Genomic DNA, 22484 nt, shown 5'->3' on the forward strand with positions numbered 1-22484 from the left:
CACAGGAGGGGACATTGAGGCTTTGCAGAGGGTGCCTCTTCCTACCTCTCTGCACAGACAGGTGCTGCTGAGGTTTCCATCTCTGACTCTCCTTTCACTTCCAGATTTCAAGACCATTTCTGAACAGCCCATTGTATCATTCCCCCAGTTTTATTGAAATGTAATTGACACACAGTTCTGTGTGAGTGTTAAGCTGTATGCTTAATGACTTGAAGTATGTATGTTGCAAAATGTTACCACAGTAAGTTTAGTTAACATCCATCACCTCACACAATTACAAAATACTTTTTATTCCTGATGAGAACATTAAGGATGTATATCTCTTACTAACTTTCATATATACCATACAGTGGTGTTAACTGTAGTCATCACGTGGTACATTAATCCCCAGGACTCATTTATCTTGTAAGTGGAAGTTTGTACCTTTTGAGTCCATCCAATTCCCCTCTCCCCTCTACCTCCCAGAAACACAAATCTGTTCTCTTTTTCTGAGTTAGGTTTTATTAGAGTCTACATCTAAATGAGATCATATGATATTTGTCTTTTTCTGTCTATTTACTTACAGGTGGTGCTAGTGGTAAAGAACTCACCTGCCTATGCAGATGTAAGAGACCCGGGTTCAATCCCCTGGAGAAGGGAATGGCAACCCATTCCAGTATTCTTGCCTGGAGAATCCCTTTGACAGAGGAGCCTGGTGGGCTATAGTCCACTGGGTCACAAAGAGTTAAGTTTGCAAAATGTCGGACACAACTGAGTGACTTAGCACCCACATGTGCAATGCATTTACTTAGCAGAATGCCTTCAAGGTCCATTCTTTTTTTTTTTTCCCCTTTAATTGGAAAATTGTTACTTAGTCAGTTTTTGGGAACCTGGGCATCCTCCCCTCTCTTTCAGGTGACAGCCCACCTCTGATGTGAGCAGACTTTGGACTTATAACCTCCAGAAGGAAGCTAAAGTTCCCTCCTTGCCAAAGTGGTGAAGGGTATCGTTCTGTAGCCACCCCATCTCCCCCCACCAAGTATTGGCGTGTGTGCTCAGTCATGTCTGACTCTTTACAGCTCCATGAATTGTCGCCTACTAGACTCCTCTGTCCAAGGAATTTTGCAGGCAAGAATGCTGGAGTGGGTTGCCATTTCCTTCTCCAGGGGATCTTCCCCACCCAGGAAGATAATCTGAGTCTCTTGCATTAGCAGGCGGATTCTTTACTACTGTGCCACCTAGGAAGCCCCCAAGAACTAACTGATAACAATTATAAATCATATTTCTATATAGAAGATCAATTTAGGGATTTTTTTTGTTTGTTTCACCTTTTTCTCTCTCTACCCTCTCAGTGCCATGGGTTTATTACGAAGAGCTTTAGATGAATGTTGGTCAAAACCTCTAAAGTCAACTAAGGAGGCCACTGCTACTGAGAAATTCACTAGCATGGACTGTCCGATCTGCCTGCGGAGTCTCTGGTTTCTTTTGGGAACAGAAATCTTCAATCTGTGAGATCCAGCACATGGCAACAGAGAAACAACCACCCAGAAGTCACAGGGAACAGAAAAGCATAGAATCAGAAGGAAGTGATGATCAGAGAGCACCCAGAACTGTGGTCAGCGCTTTCAGGCACTTGATGTTTGTTGACTGACCGTCTGAAGGACTGAATGAATACTTGAATAACCCAACCTCCTCATTACACAGAGGAGGAAACTGAAGCCACAGGGGATGTTGATTTGCTGAGTCACGTAGCATAGCAATGGCACCTGGGACTGGCTTGTAGGGGACCTGAGTCTCACCTCTGTGCTCGTGTTATCACAGTGATGGCAACCGGAAAAATTAAGGAGAGCTGGGGTGGAGTGAAGGAAATAAGGAATCATAAAAGAGTAAAATGACTTAAAATACAGGCATACCTTGCTTTATTGCACTTGGCTTTATCAGGCTTCACAGATACTGAGGTTTTTTTTTTTTTTTGATGAATTGAAGGTTTGTGGCCACCCTGCAAAGTCAGATGATGGTCTGCAGTTTTGACATAATGTTATGTGTGTGTGCTCATCATGTCCAACTCTGCAACCATAGATTGTAGCTTGTCAGGCTCCTCTGACCACGGAATCCTGCAGGTGAGAATACTGAAGTGGGTTGCCATTTCCTCCTCCAGGGGATCTTCCTGACCCAGGGATCACCTTCATAGTTAATAGACTACAGTATAGTATGAACATAACTTTTAAAAATTAAAAAAAAATTATATTGGAGTATAGTTGATTTACAGTGTTATATTAGTTTCAGGTGTAGAGCAAAGCAAATCAGTTAGGAATATACATGTATCCAGTTTTTAAGATTCTCTTCCCAAGCAGGCTGTTACAGAGTGTTGAGTAGACTTCCTGGAATGTGCCTGGTCTAAACTGAGATGTGCTGTGAGTATGAAATATATACCGATTTCAAGGACAATATGAAAAAAGGGTAAAGTGAGCTTGTGGCACAGTGTTAAAGAATCTCCCTGCCAATGCAGAAGATGCAGGAGACATGGGTTCTATCCCTGGGTTGGGAAGATCCCCTGGAGTAGGAAACAGCAACCCACTCCAGCATTTTTGCCTGGAAAATCTCATGGACAGAGGAGCCTGGTGGGCTACAACAGACATGACTGAGCAACTGAGCATGCATGCTTGAAAAAACAATGTAAAATATCTCATCATAAATATATTGAATAAATTGGAATAAACAACATATATTATTAACATTCATTTCTCCATTTTTACTATTTTTAATGTGGCAACCAGAAAATTTAAAATTACATTCATGGCACTGTATTTCTATTGGGCAGTGCTGGTTGACTCTGCTTCAAAGCATTTAAAGACCATCTCAAATACAGAGTGCAATGCTTATAAAATTAAAATGGGCATTGAGTGTATGGAAGTGGTTGTATTCTCCAGCCATTATTTTTAATCACCTTTTAAGTAAAGAAACATAGAGGTGGTGACATGGGAAATTGTGATGGCAATAACAAGGTAGCCTGCTTATTAATCAGAGAAATTGACTCTGAAAGACAGTAATGATACAGTCAGTGTTGGTTCAGGCTTTATGCCTCTCATAGGACATCTTGATCTTCGTAACATCCTCAGAAGCTGTTGGGGGCATTTGATGCCCCCAGGGAGGAGGCATAAAGAGTAGAGAGGCAGCATGGAGTTACTGGAAGACCTGGCTAGCTCAGTGTAGCCTCATATAAGTCACCAAGCCTCTAGGTTTCATCCTTGGTGCAGTCTTTGTGCTATACCACAGTGCTATCTCTGGAGTCCCATCCTCAGCCTTAGAACCCGGAAGGGCTTGAGCACAAGACCGGAGATCTCTATGCCTCCATTTCCTGTTTATAAGATGGAGACGAGGACAGTGCTTTCTTACAGACTGATAGAGACTCAACAAGATAGTTCATGCCTAGTAAATGCCTCCAAAATGTTAAAAACAAATAAAAACTTACAAACTGAAAAGGATCTTAAGGGCCACTCAGTCCAACTCCCACCCAAACTCACGAGTGCCCATGTATTTCCCCTCATGTCTGGTCTCCCTTTGTTCACTGCCAATGGTGGGAATCCTATTATCTCATAGCGCAGACCTTGTTTGTTTGTCTTTAAATTTTATTTTATTGTGATTAAGTACCATAATGTTACCATTTTAATCATTTTAAAGTGTACAGTTCTGTGGCATTAAGTACATTTCCTTGTTCTTATATGAACTTCCCACCATTCAGCTCCAAAACTTTTTCATTATCTGAAATGGAAACTGTACCTGTTAAACAATAAATCCTCATTCTCTTGTCCCCCTAGACTCTGGTATCCATTGTTGTTTCTGTCTCTATGAATTTGACTACTTTAGGTATCTCAAGTAGTTGGAAGCCCATAGAATTTGTTCTTTTGTGTCTGGCTTATTTCACTTAGTGTAATGTCTTTAAGAGTCATCTACGCTGTAGCATGTGTCAGAGTTTCTTTCCTTTTTAAAGTTGGATAGTACTCCATGGTATGTGCATACCACTTTTTGTTTATCCATTCATCTGTCGATGGACACTCAAGATTTTTTTTAGACTGTTTTGATGTGGATCATTTTATTGAAGGCTTTATTGAATTTGTTACAGTATTGCTTTTGTTTTATGTTTTAGTTTTTTGGCCGTGAAGCATGTGGGATCTTAAGTCCCTGACCAGGGATTGAACCTGCACCCCCCTGTATTGGAAGGCAGAGTCTTAATCACCGGACTGCCATGGAAGTCCTGACCCTCAGGTTTTGAATGTCTCTAACTATCAGTTCTGCCACCAAGTAAGCTCAGTTGTGCCTTCCTGTGACTTAAACCCATCTACCCAGGTCTGCCCTTGAGCGAGAGCATCAGACTGGGTCCCTGCCCACAAAAATCCCTGGATGTGAACCACCACCTCCTCAAAGACTGAGCAGTGTTTCCTAATTTCCACACCTTCTGCCATTGTGGTTTAAGTCTTCGGATCCACTTAAGTTCTTTGGACTGCAAGGAGATCAAACCAGTCAATCCTAAAGGAAATCAACCCTGAAGGACTGCCAATGGAAGGATTGTTGCTGAAGTTGAAGCTTCAATACTTTAGCCACCTGATGCAAAGAGCATTGGAAAAGACCCTGATGCTGAGAAAGATTGAAGGCAAAAGGAGAAGGGAGCAACAGAGGATGAGATGGTTAGATAGCATCACCAACTCAATGGACATGAATTTGAGCAAACTCTGGGAGATGGTACGGACAGAGAATCCTGGCATGCTGCAGTCCAAGTGGTCACAGAGAGTCAGACATGGCTTAGTTACTGAACAACAGCACTGATATAGAGGGGCTTCCCCGGTGGCACAGTGGTAAAGAATCTGCCTGCCAATGAAGGAGATGCAAGAGACATGGTTTTGATCCCTGAGTCAGGAAGATCCCCTGAGTAGGAAATGGCAAGTCACTCCAGTATTCTTGCGTGGGAAATCTCATGGATAGAAGAGCCTGGAGGGCTACAGTCCACAGGGTCACAGAGAGTCGGACATGACTTAGTGACTGAGCATGCATACACGAAACTTCCTGATCTCGTGTTCAAAAGGAATCACCCTAAACACATACATGTAGGAAGCTTCTTGTATTCAGAGGAATGACCATAAACTGAACTGACTTATATTCTACTCCAGGATTAACTTCCCTTTCCTTGACCCTTTACTCACACAGCTGAAGAATTCGTTGCCTTTTCCTGGCAGCCTTATTTCACCAATTCATTTATTGAACACGTTTTATTGGTGGCTCGTAAAGGTGAGGCAATTCAGTTAGTAGTTTAGAGCTTGAACTCGGAGGCTGGATTTCCTAGGTCAGAATCCGAGATTCATCCTTTACAATGAGTCATTGGACTTCAACTTCTCAGGGCCTTGCTTCCTTATCTATAAAATAATAATAGTAACAGAACCGGCCTCACTGAGTGGTTGTGAGGATTATGTGAATTAGTGCCCAAACATGAGAAGTGTGCCTGGCACTCAATAAATGTGCTATTTCTCTGCACAGGGCGCTGTGCCGGGTGCTGGGGGTAAGCAGTCAGCCAGACAGACCAGCTCTGGACTCTTTGTGGTTCCCAGTCTAACAAAATGGTCAGACAAGCTAACCATTACACGACAACCAGAATTTATTCATGGTTTGTTAAAGATATGTTTTTAAGTAGAAAAACACCTACTACACGACAGAGTATGAAGTCTTATGAAAAGATTGCAGGGTGAGGTGGGGGCACAGCAGGGGGGCACCTAACTCACCCCCACTTATTCACTTACTCACTAAGAATAAATTCTTATTTGTGCAGCCTCTATGAAGAACTTATGGAGATTCCTCAGAAAACTAAAAACAGTGTTGCCATATGATTCAGCAATCCCATATATTCCGGGCATATATTCTGAGAAAACCATAATTTGAAAAGATATATGCACCCCAATGTTCATTGCAGTACTATTTACAATAGCCAGGATGTGGAAGCAACCTAAATGTCCATCAACAGATGAATGGATAAAGAAGATGTGAGAGATATATATATATACACACACACACAATACACATATTGTGTATATATACACACATACAATACACATATTGTATATATATACACATACAATACACATATTATATATATATACATACAATGTATATATTATATATATACTACACATATTGTATATATATATACAAAATGGAATATTAGTTAGCTAAAAAGAAAATGAAGTAATGCCATTTGCAGCAACATGGATGGATCTACAGAAAATCATACTAAGTGAAGTAAGTCAGAAAGAGAAAGACAAATATCATAGGATATCACTTATATATGTAATCTAAAATACAACACCAATGAGCTTACCTACTAAACAAAAAACAGAACAGACTTGTGGTTGCCAAGAGGGAGGGGTTGTAGGGGAAGAATGGATTGGGAGTTTGGAGTTAGCAGCACAATCTGTTATATATATGTACAGCTGAATTACTTGGTTGTATACTAGAAACTAACACAACATTGTAAGTCAACTATCAATAAAATAAATATTTTTTAAAAAGCAAAAACTATACTTATTGAGTTCCTACTAGTATTAAGTATGATTGCTGATTCTGGGAAGTATCTATGAACAAAACAGAAATCTCTCTCCTGGGAAGCTTACATTCTACTGATAGGAGACAGACAACAACATAATAAATGCAACCATAAATAATAATAATTAGTCTGCACACAAATAAATAATAAATACAACTCTACTGTCTGTTGGAGGCACAGCAGGATGATTCTTGATAAATTTTACATCCTACATGAGTGACAATTAGGACTTTGGGATGACTCCAGAGCTTTCAGCTTGAGAACTAGAAGCAAAGCTGTGAGGTCAGGATGCTTCCCTGAGGAAATGGCATCTGACTGGGGACTGGAAGGACAGATAGCCACCATCCAAGTGAAGAGAGGCAGGAAAAAATCCAGGGAGCTGTAGCTTGTCCTCAGCAGACAGGCAACTCTAGTATCGCATAAAGTCATATCAGTCCAGGAGGACTCCGTCCTGCCTTGCATGTCCACAAGGCTCAGGATTTAAGGGTACAATTTTATGTTTTTAGAGATTTAAAACACAACCTTGACTTTCAGCCTTCCAAGGAGCTACTCCTCCTAGTATTGTGTCTTCTAAGGGGTTGATAAGTTTGCATTCCATGATTTTTTCCAGTAGTTGATAAAAAAAAAAAAATAGTTGAACCAAACTTGGTCAAGGACAGCGTAATATGTCACACCTCCTTTCTTGCTTATATTAGCTCTATTAATCAACCTCCTCGGGTAGTACAGCTTACAAATCAATCCAACCATAAGATAACGTTACATGGCCAGCATTTCTCCATCTAACTCTATAATAACAGCCCTAAGGGTCAAATGAAATAAGATACGAGAAAGTGCTTAAAAGTTCGCCACAACTGCTAAGTGGTTCAATGAATTAACTATCTATCTAACTATCATTGGCCGGGCGGTGGTGTGGGGGGGCGAGGGGGGAGGTTGGGGGGAAGAAAGAAAGGGAGAGGAGGGAAGGAGGGAGAAAGGAAGGATAGAAGGAAAGAAGGAAGGGAGAATGAAAGGAAGGAATAAAGAAAACTCTCCAGAGTTCAACAAGCTACCATTGCTTAGCATGACTTGGACACCAAACATCTGGGAATGGAGAGACACGGAGATTAAATGAGCACACTGCTGTCACAGCCCAGGCGATTAAACCACAGAGCAGCCTCTCTGTATTTCCCTCTGGATAAACGTGCAACATTGTAAAAAACCTCACACCTGAGTAAGTGCACAGCCTTTTAAAAGAAACATGCTTTACTCACGCCAAACTGATGCACTTTGAGAGAAGGCTATAGCTCTTTGAAGTGACTTTTGTGAACTTGACGCAAATGGTAAGAATCTGAATTGGTCCTTTTTATGATCTTATGGCGGAGAAGGCAATGGCACCCCACACCAGTACTCTTGCCTGGAAAATCCCATGGACGGAAGAGCCTGGTAGGCTGCAGTCCATGGGGTCGATCAGAGTCGGACATGACTGAGAGACTTCACTTTCACTTTTCACTTTCATGCATTGGAGGAGGAAATGGCAACCCACTCCAGTGTTCTTGCCTGGAGAATCCCAGGGACGGGGGAGCCTGGTGGGCTGCCATCTCAGGGGTCGCACAGAGTCGGACACGACTGAAGCGACTTAGCAGCAGCAGCAGCAGCATGATCTTATGGGGGCTCCCCTGATGGCTCAGTGGTAAAGAATCTGCAATGCAGGGGACGCAGGAGGCGTGGGTTCAATCCCTGGGTCAGGAAAATCCCCAGTAGGAGGAAATGGCAACCCACTCCAGTATTCTTGCCTGGGAAATCTCATGGACAGAGCAGCTTGGCGGGCTATAGTCCATAGAGTTACAAAGAGTTGGACACAAATTGAGCGACTGAGCAAGCAAGCAATTATCATATGAAAAAGAAGTCTATTAAATCAGGGGTCTCCAATCTCTAGAATCCAATGCCTGATGATCTGAGGTGGAGCTGATGTAATCATCATAGAAATAAAGTGCACAACAAATGTAATGTGCTTGAATCATCCCCAAACTACCCTCAAACCTGCCCCAAGCCCGTGGAAAAGCTGTCTTCCATGAAACCGGTCCCTGGTGCCAAAAATGTTGGGCACTGCTGTTACATACAGCAAGTCGTGTTCATGCCCTCATTAAATATGCTTGCATGTATCAAAAACATTTTGATAAAAATATTATAGACTAGCATTTTTGAAAAAAAAGAAAAAGAAAAAACTCTTAAAAAACAAAATTAACTGCTGGTTAAGAGACAGAAAATCCTTAATGAACATTAGCATGCTATGAAAAATGTCCATGGCCACAGTAAGAGCTGACAAACACTTGTCAAACACAAATGGGGAAATGACATTTCTGAATATATATATTGTTGCTGTTGTTTAGTCTCTAAATTGTGTCTGACTCTTTTTTTTCCAGGCAAGAATTCTGGAGTGAGTAGCCATTTCCTCCTCCAGAGAATCTTCCCAACCCAGGGATCGAATCTTCATCTCCTGCACTGCAGGCAGGTTCTTAATCACTGAGCCATCAGAGAAGCCCCCAAATATATTTATACATATACACACACACACAGACACACACACATATACGTATAAAGTGTTCTTTATATTTCTTTTTTAATCCTACAACATAGGAATTAATGTGTCCATTTTACAATTGAGAAACTAGACCCAGAGATGCTAAGTAATTTTTCCTCGGACACACAGCTAGGTAGTAAGTGATAAGTCAGGACTTTTGAGTTCAAAGTGCACCTTTTCTGCTATGCTCTGTTTCCTCCTCGATTGATTAAACACAAGCCAGTTGCTGCCCTGTTTTGTGTGGGAATCTGTGCTAGGTTCTGGGTCTATAAAGGAGCATAAACCAGAGACTCTGCTTTCCAGGACCTAGGATCCAGATGAGGGACTAAGATGTGTACTGAAACAAACTACAGTACAAGGAAGTAAGTGATAAATGTCCTGAAGGTGAGGTAGCACACAGTCCTAGAGAAGTTCAGTGAAGAAAGCTGTGAGGGCTTCAGGGTCAGGGGGGCTTCCTGGAAGAGGTGATTGTTATTAATTCATTTGCATTTATTCAGTCAGAGCCTACTTTGTGCCAGGCATGGTGTTAGGCACCGAGGACAGAGCTGTGAAGATGTGATATCCAGTGTCTGTTTCCTTGAAACTTACAGTGTGTGTGTGAAATAGAAAGAGAGAGCAAGAAACAGAATAATCAAATAAGATAATTTAAGAAAGTAATCAGTGCTATACATTTAAAGAAAATGATCATGAGGCTTCTGGGTGGTCCAGTGGTTAAAGAATCTACCTGCCAATGAGGGAACACTGATTCTATCCCGGTCTGGGAAGATCACACATGCTGCTAGACCACTAAGCCCAGGTGCCACAACGGCTGAGACTGTGCTCTAGAGCCCACGCACTGCAATGAAGAGTAGCCCCCACTCACCAGAACCAGAGAAACCCTGAGCAAAAGCAAAGACGACCCAGGGCAGCCAAAACAAAAGCAAATAAAAAGAATCAAGATTTTAAAAATGAGACTGTGGGACAGGTTTACATTGTTCTGAGGAAATGACCTTAAGGTTGGAACTGAAAGACCAGAATCTGTCCATGGGAAGAACAGGCCCTGGAGGTTCCAGATATGGGAATATCACCTCCTAAGGAGCTCCTCCGCTATGCTCAGCCATCTGGAAATATGACAACTATGCTTCCTGGAGGATCATGAACACCAAATCCTTTACCTTTCCCAAAAATTTTTTAAAAATTATTTATTTTATTTTTGGCTGTGCTGGGTCTTTGTTGCTGTGTGGGCTTTTCTCCAGTTGCAGAGAGCAGGGACTACTCTCCAGTTGTGGTGCCCGCGCTTCTCAACGCAGTCGCTTCTCTTATTACAGAGCTCGGGCTCTAGAGCGCCAGGTTCAGTAGTTGCAGGGCGTGGGCTCAGAAGCTGTGGACCCCGGGCTCTAGAGCATAGTAGTGTCGCACAGGCTTTGTGGCTCCGTGTGTGATCGTTCTGGACCAGGGATCGAGCCTGTGTTTCCTGCATTGGCATGCGGATTCTTTACCACTGAACCACCATGGAAGCCCAACAAATTCTTAATGATGGTAGGGCTCGGTTTCAAACTGCCCTGTGGAATCTGGCAAATATGGCCGTGTGCTAATGTGCTGTGTCATGTCAACATGACTAGAGAGGAGCATTGATGACTATTGATTTTTACCAAACAGGCATCTCAGATAAGACTAATGACGGCAATAAAGGAGTCTTATCAGCTTCCAGGGTTATTTCAAAAGCAGGTGAATGAAAAAGTACTGAATCGAACACCTGGGTTTTTACCCCAATTCTGCCACTATGCACTCCTGTGTCCGTGGACAAGTTATTTTACCTGTTAGATTTCTTTGGTCACTTGTGGGTTGGGTTTATGTTGTTGTTTAGTCACCAAGTTCTGTCCGACTCTTTTGCAACCCCATGAACTGTAGCCTGCCAGGCTGCTCTGACCACGGGCTTATAGGCTTTGTCATATTCCAAGTCTCTTCTACTTCTCAAGCTTTGCAAATCCACACTCCCAAGAAAAGTGTAGCACCTTCCTTTAGCATTTGTGACATGCGCTTTGGAAGAAAAGCAAATGTCCCCTTTTTCTCTCTTCTCCACCAACTTTCTGTGTTCAGAGCCTTGGGATCTATGGTACAACATGGTTTAACTTCTTGGAGATCACAGATGCATGCACAATTTTAATGTTATTTTATAGGAATATGGACTTCCTTTGAAGGAAACGCTTATTCCTGCAATAAATCTTGATTGTTCATTCAATTTACATCCTCAAGGAACTTAAGACCATATAACTGTAAGAATAAAAGGAAGGTTGGGACAGCCATGAAGGAGGCATGAAAGAGTGGTGGGGTTCAGCTCACTTCTGAGGGTCAGAGAAGGCTTCCTGGAAGGGGAAGCATCTGAATTGAGAAATGAGCACCTTTGACAGGTAGAGACCTGAAGAGCCCTCCCTTTGGAGGGTGTAGGACCATGGGTTTAGGGAGGATGTTCAGGGATGGGTACTTCCTAAAGTATTCCTGCCTGGGGAATTCCATGGACAGAGGAGACTGGCAGGCTACACTACATGGGTCCCAAACAATTGGACACGACTGAGTGACAAACACTTTCACTTTTCAGGGATGGAAAAGCAAGGTCTGGCTAGAAGTACGGTGACCATATCCTAGTTTCTCCAAAGCTACCTTTTTCTGTCCTAGTGGAATGCTCACAGATGCCCCTTGTCACTCAAAAAGTATCCCAGTTTGGATGATAAATTACATAGTCACCATAGCTGTAAGTGACATTCTCTCAGAGGCCTGATCTTCCCCTGGTTGAAAGGATCCAAAAGGAGAAGAGTCAGGAATGACTGAATTTGCAGATCTGTCACTTGGTAAAACAGAAGTAAAATGTACAGGAAAAAGTAGCATTAGAAGGAGTTACCAAGTAGGAGGAAAGATTATGAATTCAGTTTTAGATCTGAAATATTCAGCTGGAGGGCAATCAGAACCTCTTTAGGTCCAGCTCCTCCTCTCACAGATCAAAGGACTGGGGGCAAAGAATCTGAGTCAGGACTGGAACCCAGGTATCTCCCACCTCGGTCTGTAGCTTTAGTCTTTCTACCTCCCTGTCCTGAGCTCAGTAGTGCCCCTCCAACATGCATGTCTGCTGAGAACCTGTGGTCTTATTTAGAAATACCTCTGCAAATACAATCAAGTTAAGATGAAGTCATCCTGGTGTAGCACGGGCCCCTAATCCACTGTGGCTGCTGTTCTAACAAGAAGAGGGAAATGGGGACTTCCCCAGTGTCCAGTGGTTAAGAATCCGCCTTCCTATGCAGGGGATGCAAGCTCTATCCCTGGTTGGGGAACTAAGATCCCACATGCTACAGAGCAACTAAGCCCATGTGCCACAAGTACTGAGCCTGCACGCCGTAACTAGAGAATCTCTGTCCTGCAATGAAACGTTTTGCATGATGCAACAAAGATCCCCTGCACCGCAACTAAGATCTGATGCAGCCAAATAAATACATTAAATAAATAAATATAGAAAAAAAGAAGAAGGAAATGTGCGTGTAGACATGGAGACAAATAGGGACGTGACAACGGAGGAAGAGACTGGAATAACACATCTAAAGCCATGGAATGTCGAGGATTGCCAGGGAGCCACAGGAAGCTAGGAACAGGTCAGGAAGGATACTTCCTTAGACTCTTTGGAAGGAGGGTGGCCCTGCCGATGCCTTGACCTTGGACTTTTAGCCTCCGGAGCTGTGAGACAGTATAATGCTGCTGTTTCAAGCTGCCCATTTAGGGTGTTTTGTGATGATAGCCCTAGGACCCTGCTCCATTGTCTGAGCTTCAGGTGGAGCTAGGTGTCTTAAAACTCAACATTCCAAAAACTAAGATCATGGAATCCAGTCCCATCACTTCATGGCAAATAGATGGGGGAACAATGGAAACGATGACAGACTTTATTTTCTTGGGCCCCAAAATCACTACAGATGGTGACTGCAGCCATGAAATTAAAAGACGCTTGCTCCTTGACTATGACTAACCTAGACAGCATATTAAAAAGCAGAGACCTTACTTTACCAACAAAGGTCCATATAGTCAAAGCTATGGTTTTCCCACTAGTCATGTATGGATGTGAGAGTTGGACCATAGAGAAAGCTGAGCACTAAAGAATTGATGCTTTTGAACTGTGATGCTGGAGATGACTCTTGAGGGTCCCTTGGACTGCAAGGAGATCAAACCAGTCAATCCTAAAGGAAATCAGTCCTGAATATTAATTGAAAGGACTGAAGCTGAAGCTCCAATACTTTGGTCACCTGATGTGAAGAACTGACTCATTGGAAAAGACCCATCACCGAATCAAAGGACATGAGTTTCAGCAAGCTCCAGGAGTTGGTGATGGACAGGGAAGCCTGGCATACTGCAGTCCATGGGGTTGCAAAGAGTTGGACACTACTGAGAAACTGAACTGACTGAGGTATCTGGGAAGCACAAGAAAATATGGGACTGGAGTGCAGAGAAATGGTCAGAATTGAAAGCCCAGCCAGGGTTGGGAATAGGAAAATGGAAACTGAAGCGAGGACCAAAGGGAAGATAAGGGGCGCTGAGGACATCCTATGGGGAAGGAGAGGCGGCGAAGGAGGCAGAGAGCATTGTTAGAAGGGCAGGAAGAGAGTGGAAATAAGGGAGGAATTCCAGGGGAGGCTGGGTTGAGAGGTTTGTGCTGGGAGAGATGGGCTGATCTGGAAGTGTGGTCATGGGTGACCTTTTCAAGAGCTTCTTTAGAAAGGTGCAGGAGATAAAAACCACAGGAAGTCTTCAGGAGTCTAGTGAAGGAAGGGTAGCTGAGGCAATCATTCTTTTGGGGACTTCAGGATAGAGGAGTAAAATAGGGCAATAGTTTAAGGTGTGGAGCCAGAAAGAGGGATTTTGTTAGGCTACAAAGGACTCAGTATATTTGTGGGAAAAGGCTGAGGAGAGGGAAAGATTACAGGTGCAACCTCTTTCGGTGGGTGGCCATGCAGGGCCCAAGATCACCATGCAAACACACCGTTCTGGCACACCCTACCCAAAACTGAGCCAATACTTTGCTTCCACTGGGGCCTCAGGGCTCTTCTCCCCCCTGCTCCCCCTTCCACCCTTGGGCCTTGAGACATCCACTAGGTGATGGGCTCTTGAGTGACAGTGGAAATGACCACAGTGCAGAGACCATGATGTGAGGAGGGGGCAACTGGCATCGTTGAGCCTCATCCATGAAAGTGCAGGGGGCAGCTGCCAGGGAGAATGGCACAGGAATCCACAAGACGGGGAGTCTGTGGATCCCACCATGTATCACAGCAAGGGGTTCCAGCCTTATCACAAGGGGCTTAAGCAGCAGGGTCTGCGACAAACTGGCAGGCTCCTGGGAGATTGCTATTGTTCATTCACTCAAGTCATGTCCAACCTGTGACCCCATGGACTGCAGCATACCAGGCTTCTCTCTCCTTCACTGTCCAGTGGAGCTGGGCAACACTTAATTCCCTGATTAAACCTCTAGCTCTGACCCTTTCTTGTCACCATCCTTTATAAAAGGAAGACCAGTAAACAGAGGCAACTCTCTGTCTTCTGTGCCTGGAGGCTTGCCCTCACCCCTTTCTTATTTGGTGGGAGGGCTCCATTTCTTCTTCGGTCTCAAGAGGAGACACATCCCTAAGGATGAATTGCAGATATAGCTTTTAGGACAGTCCTTGCTTCCTCAGCAAAGACAGTGCTGTCCTTGGGAAAGCAAAGGCTTCTGGGATTACAGGGCCAGATGTATAAATGAGTGAGGGATCCTGCATGTCTAGTGGCCCTCTCAGCCCTCCCAACATAAACCCTTGACTTAAAAATAATGAAAATGTGGAGGAGTGCACATTGCAAAACAAAAAAAAAGCAAAATGCACAGCCACACCAGGTACCCAGCACACTATGCTCTAGGAGACATCACACCATGCAGTTCCTCCAGGCACCCCTCCCCCGCCACCCGCCCCTGGTAGAGGAATTCTAGAGCCCCAGGGGAAGACACTGCATTGACTAAATTCTGGGCAGAGTGTTAATATATACGTGCATTGCATGAGTGGGTAGGCAGATGACAGGACTTGAGTAATTATTGTGAGAAAAGCAAGATTTTGGAGAAAGCCTGAATGTCTTCCCTGTGTAGCATTAACTCCCTTCTGTCTTCCTTCTTCCAAACACTCTCAAATTATATATAATTCATTGTAGGCTTTTACTGTATTTTTTTGTTTCTGTTTTTCTTTCACTGTGTGTCAATTCTAAAGGAAATCAACACTGAATATTCACTGGAAGGACTGATGGTGAAGTTGAAGCTCTAATATTTTGGCCACCTGATGTGAAGAGCCAAATCACTGGAAAAGACCCTGATGCTGGGAAAGATTGAGGGCAGGAGGAGAAGATGAGATGGTTGGATGGCATCACCGACTCAATGGACAGGAGTCTGAGCAAACTCTGGGAGAGTGAAGGACATGGAAGCCTGGTGTGCTGCAGTCCATGGGGCCACAAACAGTCAGCCATGATTTAGCCACTGAATAACAACGTGTTAATCACTAATGTTCATCGTCAGCAGGTGTGGAAGCAAGCCAACCAAAAGGGCCAGAGTCACACAACTGGTCAGAGGTGGAACCCAAGCTTGAACATGTCTGTGATTCCAACTCAAGTGCTATTCCCCCTACATTCTCTGTGGCTTCCTGCTTCTAAGTGGACTCCCAGTTGGGTGAAGGCAGCTGGGAACCAAAGACATCTTCAGAACTTCAACGTTCAGGAACCTTACCTAAGATTCAGCTGGAACCAGCAAGTCATCCAAGTCTCCTGGTTCACCCCGCAGGGCATGATCACAGCTCTGTCCCTGCATCCCTGTGATGTTCCCTTCTTGTTAGCAGTGGAGCCAGAGCATTGGGTCACAGTGTCTGGGGGATGTCACCCCCCTCCCAGCAGGCCTTCCACAGAGGTCGAGCACCAGGGCTGGCCACTGTATTCTGACATCCAGAGATACCTCCCTCATTATGATGCCCATTTGTTACTGTACAGAATATTGCTGAATGGGAAACCTAGGCGGGGTCTCCAGAGATGACTCTCAGACTCACAACTCGTAACTGGCTTCCTAAGGGAAGCCCCACCGAATCCTCCAAGGTGTAGGAGGCCACCTATGGAAGCTATGGTGCTGCCACCTTTCCTGTTGCCACTCCCATTGCCACAACTGCCTTTCAACATCCATGAACTTGGGGTCCAGACACTGTGATGCTATTGTAATAGGCAAGCCACTGCCCACCCCAACTGCTCCTGATCCAAGGGTCTAGGATTTTGCTAGGCAGCATACAACAGCAAAACAGCAGGATGGTGGTCTCTATTTGCCTTCCACCTCCCAGAACTCTCTAGTTCAGCTGTCAGAATTTAAGTCATATCTAGAAAATCCCATGGACGGAGGAGCCTGGTGGGCTGCAGTCCATGGGGTCGCTAGGAGTCGGACAAGACTGAGCGACTTCACTTTTCACTTTTCACTTGCATGCATTGGAGAAGGAAATGGCAACCCACTGCAGTGTTCTTGCCTGGAGAATCCCAGGGACGGGGGAGCCAGGGGACTGCCGTCTCTGGGGTCGCACAGAGTCGGACACGACTGAAGCGACTTAGCAGCAGCAGCAGCAGACTCCAACTGCAAGAAATGTGGTTTAAATTTTCTGGCCACTACAGTACAAGAAGAAGTTTAAGGTATTGAGGGCCAAACCACTATAACTACCACATTTGGTGAGAAAAAATACTGAATATTCATAATAAATATTTTGAAGATTTTCTAAATGCTTCAGCTTAACATTTAATGAAATTTTTAAAAAATTGTATGTCTGTGAAGATTATGAGGATGTTCACAAATGCCAAGAGTGCGTTTAAGCATCTACGGGCTGACTTTTCTCCACCAATATCACCACTGCAGAGTTCAGGGGTTTTCTCATCCATCGAGAGAGTAGATCCTACAAAGAATGATCCACTTTCATTCTTTATATGTTTTTCAATTACAGAAACAATACAAGCATTGTTTGTCTGAAAAATATAGTAAACATAACTGTAATCCTACATCACTATCACCATAACCACTTCACTCTTTTTATGTGCATATTTACATCTTGGTGAATGTAGTGTTCATAGAACTCTGCTTTGTTTTCTTACCTACATCATAATTATTTCCCATGTTGTTGCATAACCACAATTAATGGCCTCATAATATTTCACTAACACAAGTATCGTAATTGCTCAGCTATTCCTCTCTAGTTGAACCCTTAGCTTGTTTCCAATTATTTATTACTATGAACAATGCTTTGAAGAGCATCCTGTATTTTCAGAGTGTTGGTCACTGAAGTGAGATGATGAGTTAATACTTACTGGTTAAAGGGTATCTATTTTTAAATGAGTATCAACAGGTTTTAACCAGTGTTTCTTGAAAATCACCTTTAGCAAAAGCAGGGAAATTTGTCTCCAGGAATGACTAAATGCAGAGCTTGTTTTTACCTATCCCATCTTTAGCACTTCTCTTGGGAGCAACTATTGGCAGCTACTGAAAATTCAGAAACAGTCCCCTAGGTCTTGAAGCCTCTATTGACATTGTTCACATCACTGAATCTCAAATCCCGGGGAGCTGTCTGGGTGACTGTGACTCGAATCTTGGGACCAGGGTGAGGCCAAGGAGGAGATACAGCATCTTCAGGGTCTCCCCCACCCTTTCATATCTCAAGGAACAGCTTTCCTGACTAGAAGTCTTCTACGGATAAGATGCAGTAAAAGTTGATCAGCTCAAGCCAAATCTCAAGCCCAGAACATGCACATTTAGACACACATTTCAGGGAGCCTTAGATAAACAGACAGGTTACTCCCCTAATTTTTGATTCCTCCCTCTTCCTCCCAGATGGAGAAGACATTATTATTTAGGTTACAATAAAGTAACCTGGGTTACACTTTATTTAAGAAGATATTTAATAGCTTGGGATGAGTTTATGAACTAGAAGACCTGAGTCTTTAAAGAACTATACATGTGCACTCAGTTGCTCAGCTGTGTCTAACTCTTTGTGACCCCATGGACTGTAGCCCCTCAGGCTCCTCTGTCTATGGGATTTACCAGGCAAGAATACTGGAGTGAGTTGCCATTTCCTCCTCCAGGGGATCTTCTTGACTCAGGGATGGAACTCGGGTCTCCTTGCTTGGCAGGTGGACTCTTTACTACTGTACCACCGGGGAAGCCCAGGCAGATGCAATGCTGCAAGATTTTACTCTCTTCGTCACTTTTCTCTCTATTGTGAGGCCAGGCGTTTAAAGCCTTTCCTGCCCGAGGAAAACGTGCTGAAGGTGCCCATTCAGAAGGGCTTCATCCTGGTGACCATTTATCGTCTTCACCAGTCCAGGGCTGTGTGGCTTTAGCCCCTTTGTGAGAATAAGGAGGAATAAACTTTGCTCTACGGATCACGTGTTTTCTTTTGAGAAAGAAAAACTTTAGTATTCGCGCCAACGAAGCAGCCTGGCGCAGGATCTCGAGATTTCACTTTGTTCCCTCCACGGTACATGCTCTTGTGCTGCAGAAAAGGAGGTGCACCCCTCGTATCGCGCAGTGGGTCCTCAATTCTGGAACTCCATCCACCCCCACGTGCGCCCCCACTCCTCCTCCAGCCACAAGAATTGCTCTATAAATGACATTCGCAGTAACTTAGCTGCTCCAGACCCGAGGAATGCCAAAGCTTGCTGAGCAATACTGTTGGCAACAAAATCCCGGGGTCTGTGGGTAGACTGGCCGCTGTTCCGGATCCCCCTCCAGCCGCAAGCACTTCCCCCTCTGCGGTCCGGGTGACCCTTCCCAGCAGCTGCCCCCCTGGCCTGCTCCAAGCCAGGCAGCACCACACCACCAAGAGGTAAGACGACTTCCCGGGACACCCCACGTCCTCCTCTCGCCCCCGTCCGGTAGCTTGGAAATTTGCACTGGACAGTTACGTCACACAGGGAGGCGGGTCCCCACTATCCTGCACACCAATGGCGCGGCCGCAGCCCGTCTCTTCATTTTCAGTGATTGGTGTCTCGGGCCCCTCTGCTCCACCCCAGCCCGCCATGGCGTCAGGCCCCGCAGCACCGGGGAGGTGGTTCCCACTTTAAAGAAGTGAAGTTTTTCGCCCCCTCCCCCGCCCCGCCCGCCTCCTGCAGCCTCCCGCGCCGCGCGGAGCCGGCGAATGGAGCTACGCCGCGGCGGCGTAGGGAGCCAGGCTAGGGCGCGCAGGATGGATGGGGACAGCCGAGATGGCGGCGGCGGCTGCAAGGACGCTGGGTCGGAGGACTATGAGAACCTGCCGACCAGCGCCTCCTTATCCACCCACATGACAGCCGGAGCGATGGCCGGGATCCTGGAGCACTCGGTCATGTACCCGGTAGACTCAGTGAAGGTGAGGCGCCAGGAGACTTTAGAGAACGGGCGAGCGCACGCGTGTGCTTATGCATCCCGCGCCGGAGCCGCCTGGAAGCAGCCCTCCGCAACCGCGCTCTCCTTAGCGCCGCGGCGCCCCCCGGATCTCCTGGGTCCCACCGGGAGCTGGCGCGCGCAGCCGGGGCGCCTGGGAGTGCGCCGCGTAGCTCCTTCCGCTGTGCGCTTGGGCCCCCGGGGGCAACCCCCCCCCTCCCGCGCCCACGAGGGTGCCCCAGCCGGCGCCCCGCTTCGCCGCTCCCGCCGAGTTCCAGGCCCAGGCTGCTGGCGGCGCTGCCGCCGGCGAGGAGAAGGCGAGAGCACCGCTGGCCTCGGCGGTGGCGGCGGGGCTCCAGACGGAGCCGGCCGGTATGGCTTTGAGCAGTCTTACCACGTCTGGCCACGCGATCGGAGGGTTTGCGGTCCCGGCTGGTCGCGGCTCCCACTGGCGCGCTCGGTGTCCGAGCCGCGGCGAGTGGCGTCAGCTGGCCGCTGCCGGGTGATCGGGGCTCCCGCACACGTGCGCCGTCCCCGAGGGGCTCGCCGCCGGGAGCGCTAACCATAGTCGCGCCGAGAAACGTGGCCCCGACCCGGCTGGCCCGGCCGCCCGCCCTTTGGCAGCCGAGCAGCTGAGAGGCAGTGAGATTTACAGTGACATTTGCCTTCTCATTTTGTTGTAGGGAGGCGGGCAGGCAGGGAGAGCGCGTGCTACGTAGCCTTTCTTATGGGTTGTGTAATAGCCGTTCAGTTTGCCCCGCGCTTCCCGGGTAGTTTTAAATGCATTGCTGTCAGGAGGTAGCTTTAACCAGGCGGATTTTTGCCTGAGCTGCACTAAGTCAGCTTGTTCAGGATACAGAATGGCCAGAGGATAGATAGAGTGCTACGGGGAAGTAATACTATTATTGATACATTGCAGTTCTGTAGGCAGAACTCATCTAATTCGTACAGTAGCCGTGGGAATTAACATGAAGAAACTGAGGCACAGAGCGGTGAACGGGATTAGCCTGCCAGGGCTCATCATGCACCACGGGTATCCGCCGACTCCAGCCCCGGTGTGCTTCGGAGATTTGGGGACTTCTCTAGGTGGTGAGTTCCCCAACTAGCGTCTGTATCTTGTTTCTGATGCTGGCCCCACATGAGCGGTGGGAAGGCCAGAATGTCTAATGCAGAGGGTTTTCCTTGCTCTGAGCAGTTCTTAGAGCTGGCAGTCAGTGGCTGAACAGACACCAATCCAGAGAGAAGGCCATGGGCATTCACATTAAGGTGAGCCCCAAGTCTTATGTTGTGCTGCTGGGTCTTAGTCATCACCCCTCTGCTCTCCGGCATGCCAGAGGGAGATTAAAGGAACCGTCCTTGCCTGCCAGGGTTATGGAGGCCACAAGGAGATTTTTTCTCTTAGGTTTTCAAAGTCACTCCAAGAAAGACCGTGGACGGACACCAGGTGGCATTTGTATAGGAAATAATCCTTCACATGTAATAAAAAGTCCCCATATTTGAAGTTGTTGTCTCAAGTGCCTTGGACAGAGTGTGGGAAGGTTAGGAGCTGGGAGATGTCATTTGAGCAGGCATGAGCCGTCAAAGAACTAGACCACTTCTGAGGCTCTTGACCTCTGCTGTGAGTTTGGTTCAAGGCATCATTGGAGCTTGTTTTTAGGGTTAGTTATGCCTTTTGACCTCCCTATGACACTCTTGGGTGCGTGCTAAGTCGCTCAGTCGTGTCTGACTGTTTTGCGACACTATGGACTGTAACCCATCAGGCTCCTTTGCCTATGGGTTCTCTAGGCAAGAGTGCTGGAGTGGGCTTCTACTCCCTTTTCCAGGGCATCTTCCTGACCCCAGGGATCTGGATCTCTTGGATCTCCTCCATGGCAGGTGGATTCTTTACTGCTGAGCCACTGGGGAAGCCCCTTACAAGGGGTTAGTTGCATGTGTTTGAATTGTGTGATCTGTGTTTAGTTTCTTCCCTGCCCCTCCTTCTGCTCTCTAGGTGTTGGTATGTTTTGATCCACTTGTCACTATGTACTTAGTATTGCTTTCTGTAGCAGTTTTCACTTGTGGACGGGTTAATGTCATGTGTGTGGTCCTGGGCTGTCATTTTGTGGAACTTGACTGTAAAATGAAGGTTTGGGGAACCTTCCCTGGTGGTCCAGTGGTTAACTGCGCTTCTGACATAGGGGGCACGAGTTCGATCCCTGGTCTGCGAACTAAGATCCCACGTGCTGTGTGGTGCAGCCAAAAAATAAAATAAAATTTTAAAAATAATAAAATACAGGTTTGGGTTAGCTAACCAGGAACAATTTCTAGATTCTCGGATTATAATCCTGGCTCTGAATAAAGACCCTTGGGGGTTCTGGTTTTGAGCATCCCGGTTTGGCTTTAAAGTACCTCTTGGTGGTTTTTTTTTTTCTTTTTTTTTTGCTACAGTTTCTTTGGATTACTCTTTTCATTTTGCAGTGGGGCTAAAAAGCACAGAGAGAGTTAAGTGGCATGAGCCCCGCTGTGTGACCCCAGCAAGGCTGCGATGGAGGTATGCTGAAACCAACACAAGTGTCGATGTCCAACATGAGATGTCAGGGGCCAAGGAAACGCTCCACTTGGGGAGACCTTCACTGTGTTCTTCTTAAATAACAGGGATGGTGGAGACTGTGAGTAACTGAGTCAGGAGCCCTGGGTTGGGGTTCAAGCCCAGCCCCTAACTTGCTTCATTCTTTAGGCACTGTTCTGTCACTAGGAAAATGGGGACTATGGACCAGTTAATATTTCCTATTTTTCACCTGTCCTCCTTTCTACGAACACAGAATACTCATTGTCCTCTTTTTATGTTACTTGCAATTTGAAATAATTAATTACACTTGAAGCCCAATCAATGTAAATTGTATCTTGAGAGGAAAAAAAAGGTTTTGTTTTGTTTTTGTATTTTATAAGGCACACATTTTTAACCTTGATCTTGT

General features: G+C 45.7%; 1 protein-coding gene and 1 long non-coding RNA gene across 14 annotated transcripts in view; one reads left to right on the forward strand and one right to left on the reverse strand.

Annotated features, from left to right (window-relative positions):
- The window catches only part of LOC147367384 (uncharacterized), a 78991-nt gene extending 58609 nt beyond the window's left edge, over positions 1-20382 (reverse strand). For 3 of the 7 annotated variants that reach the window (XR_015170061.1, XR_015170055.1, XR_015170054.1), the window contains exon 1: positions 19925-20201. This is a non-coding gene — a long non-coding RNA (uncharacterized LOC147367384). Of the gene's footprint in view, positions 1-19924 lie in introns of all 7 variants that reach the window. The other 4 variants (XR_015170052.1, XR_015170053.1, XR_015170058.1 and 1 more) reach the window with 2 other exon arrangements.
- The window catches only part of SLC25A37 (solute carrier family 25 member 37), a 47770-nt gene continuing 44259 nt past the window's right edge, over positions 18974-22484 (forward strand). For 3 of the 7 annotated variants that reach the window (XM_086416461.1, XM_086416462.1, XM_086416455.1), the window contains exon 1: positions 19175-19516. Coding sequence is in view for 1 of the 7 variants with exons in the window: in XM_086416455.1 (XP_086272581.1) it covers positions 19307-19516 (210 nt within the window). In the remaining 6 variants the exon portion in view is untranslated. Of the gene's footprint in view, positions 18995-19174; positions 19517-20201; positions 20620-22484 lie in introns of those variants that run through there. The other 4 variants (XM_086416459.1, XM_086416465.1, XM_086416466.1 and 1 more) reach the window with 4 other exon arrangements.

This window comes from Bos grunniens, chromosome 8 (genome assembly GCF_055505025.1).
Source record: "Bos grunniens cultivar Pamir isolate PY7600 chromosome 8, Bosgru_T2T1.0, whole genome shotgun sequence".
Lineage (NCBI taxonomy): Eukaryota > Metazoa > Chordata > Mammalia > Artiodactyla > Bovidae > Bos > Bos grunniens.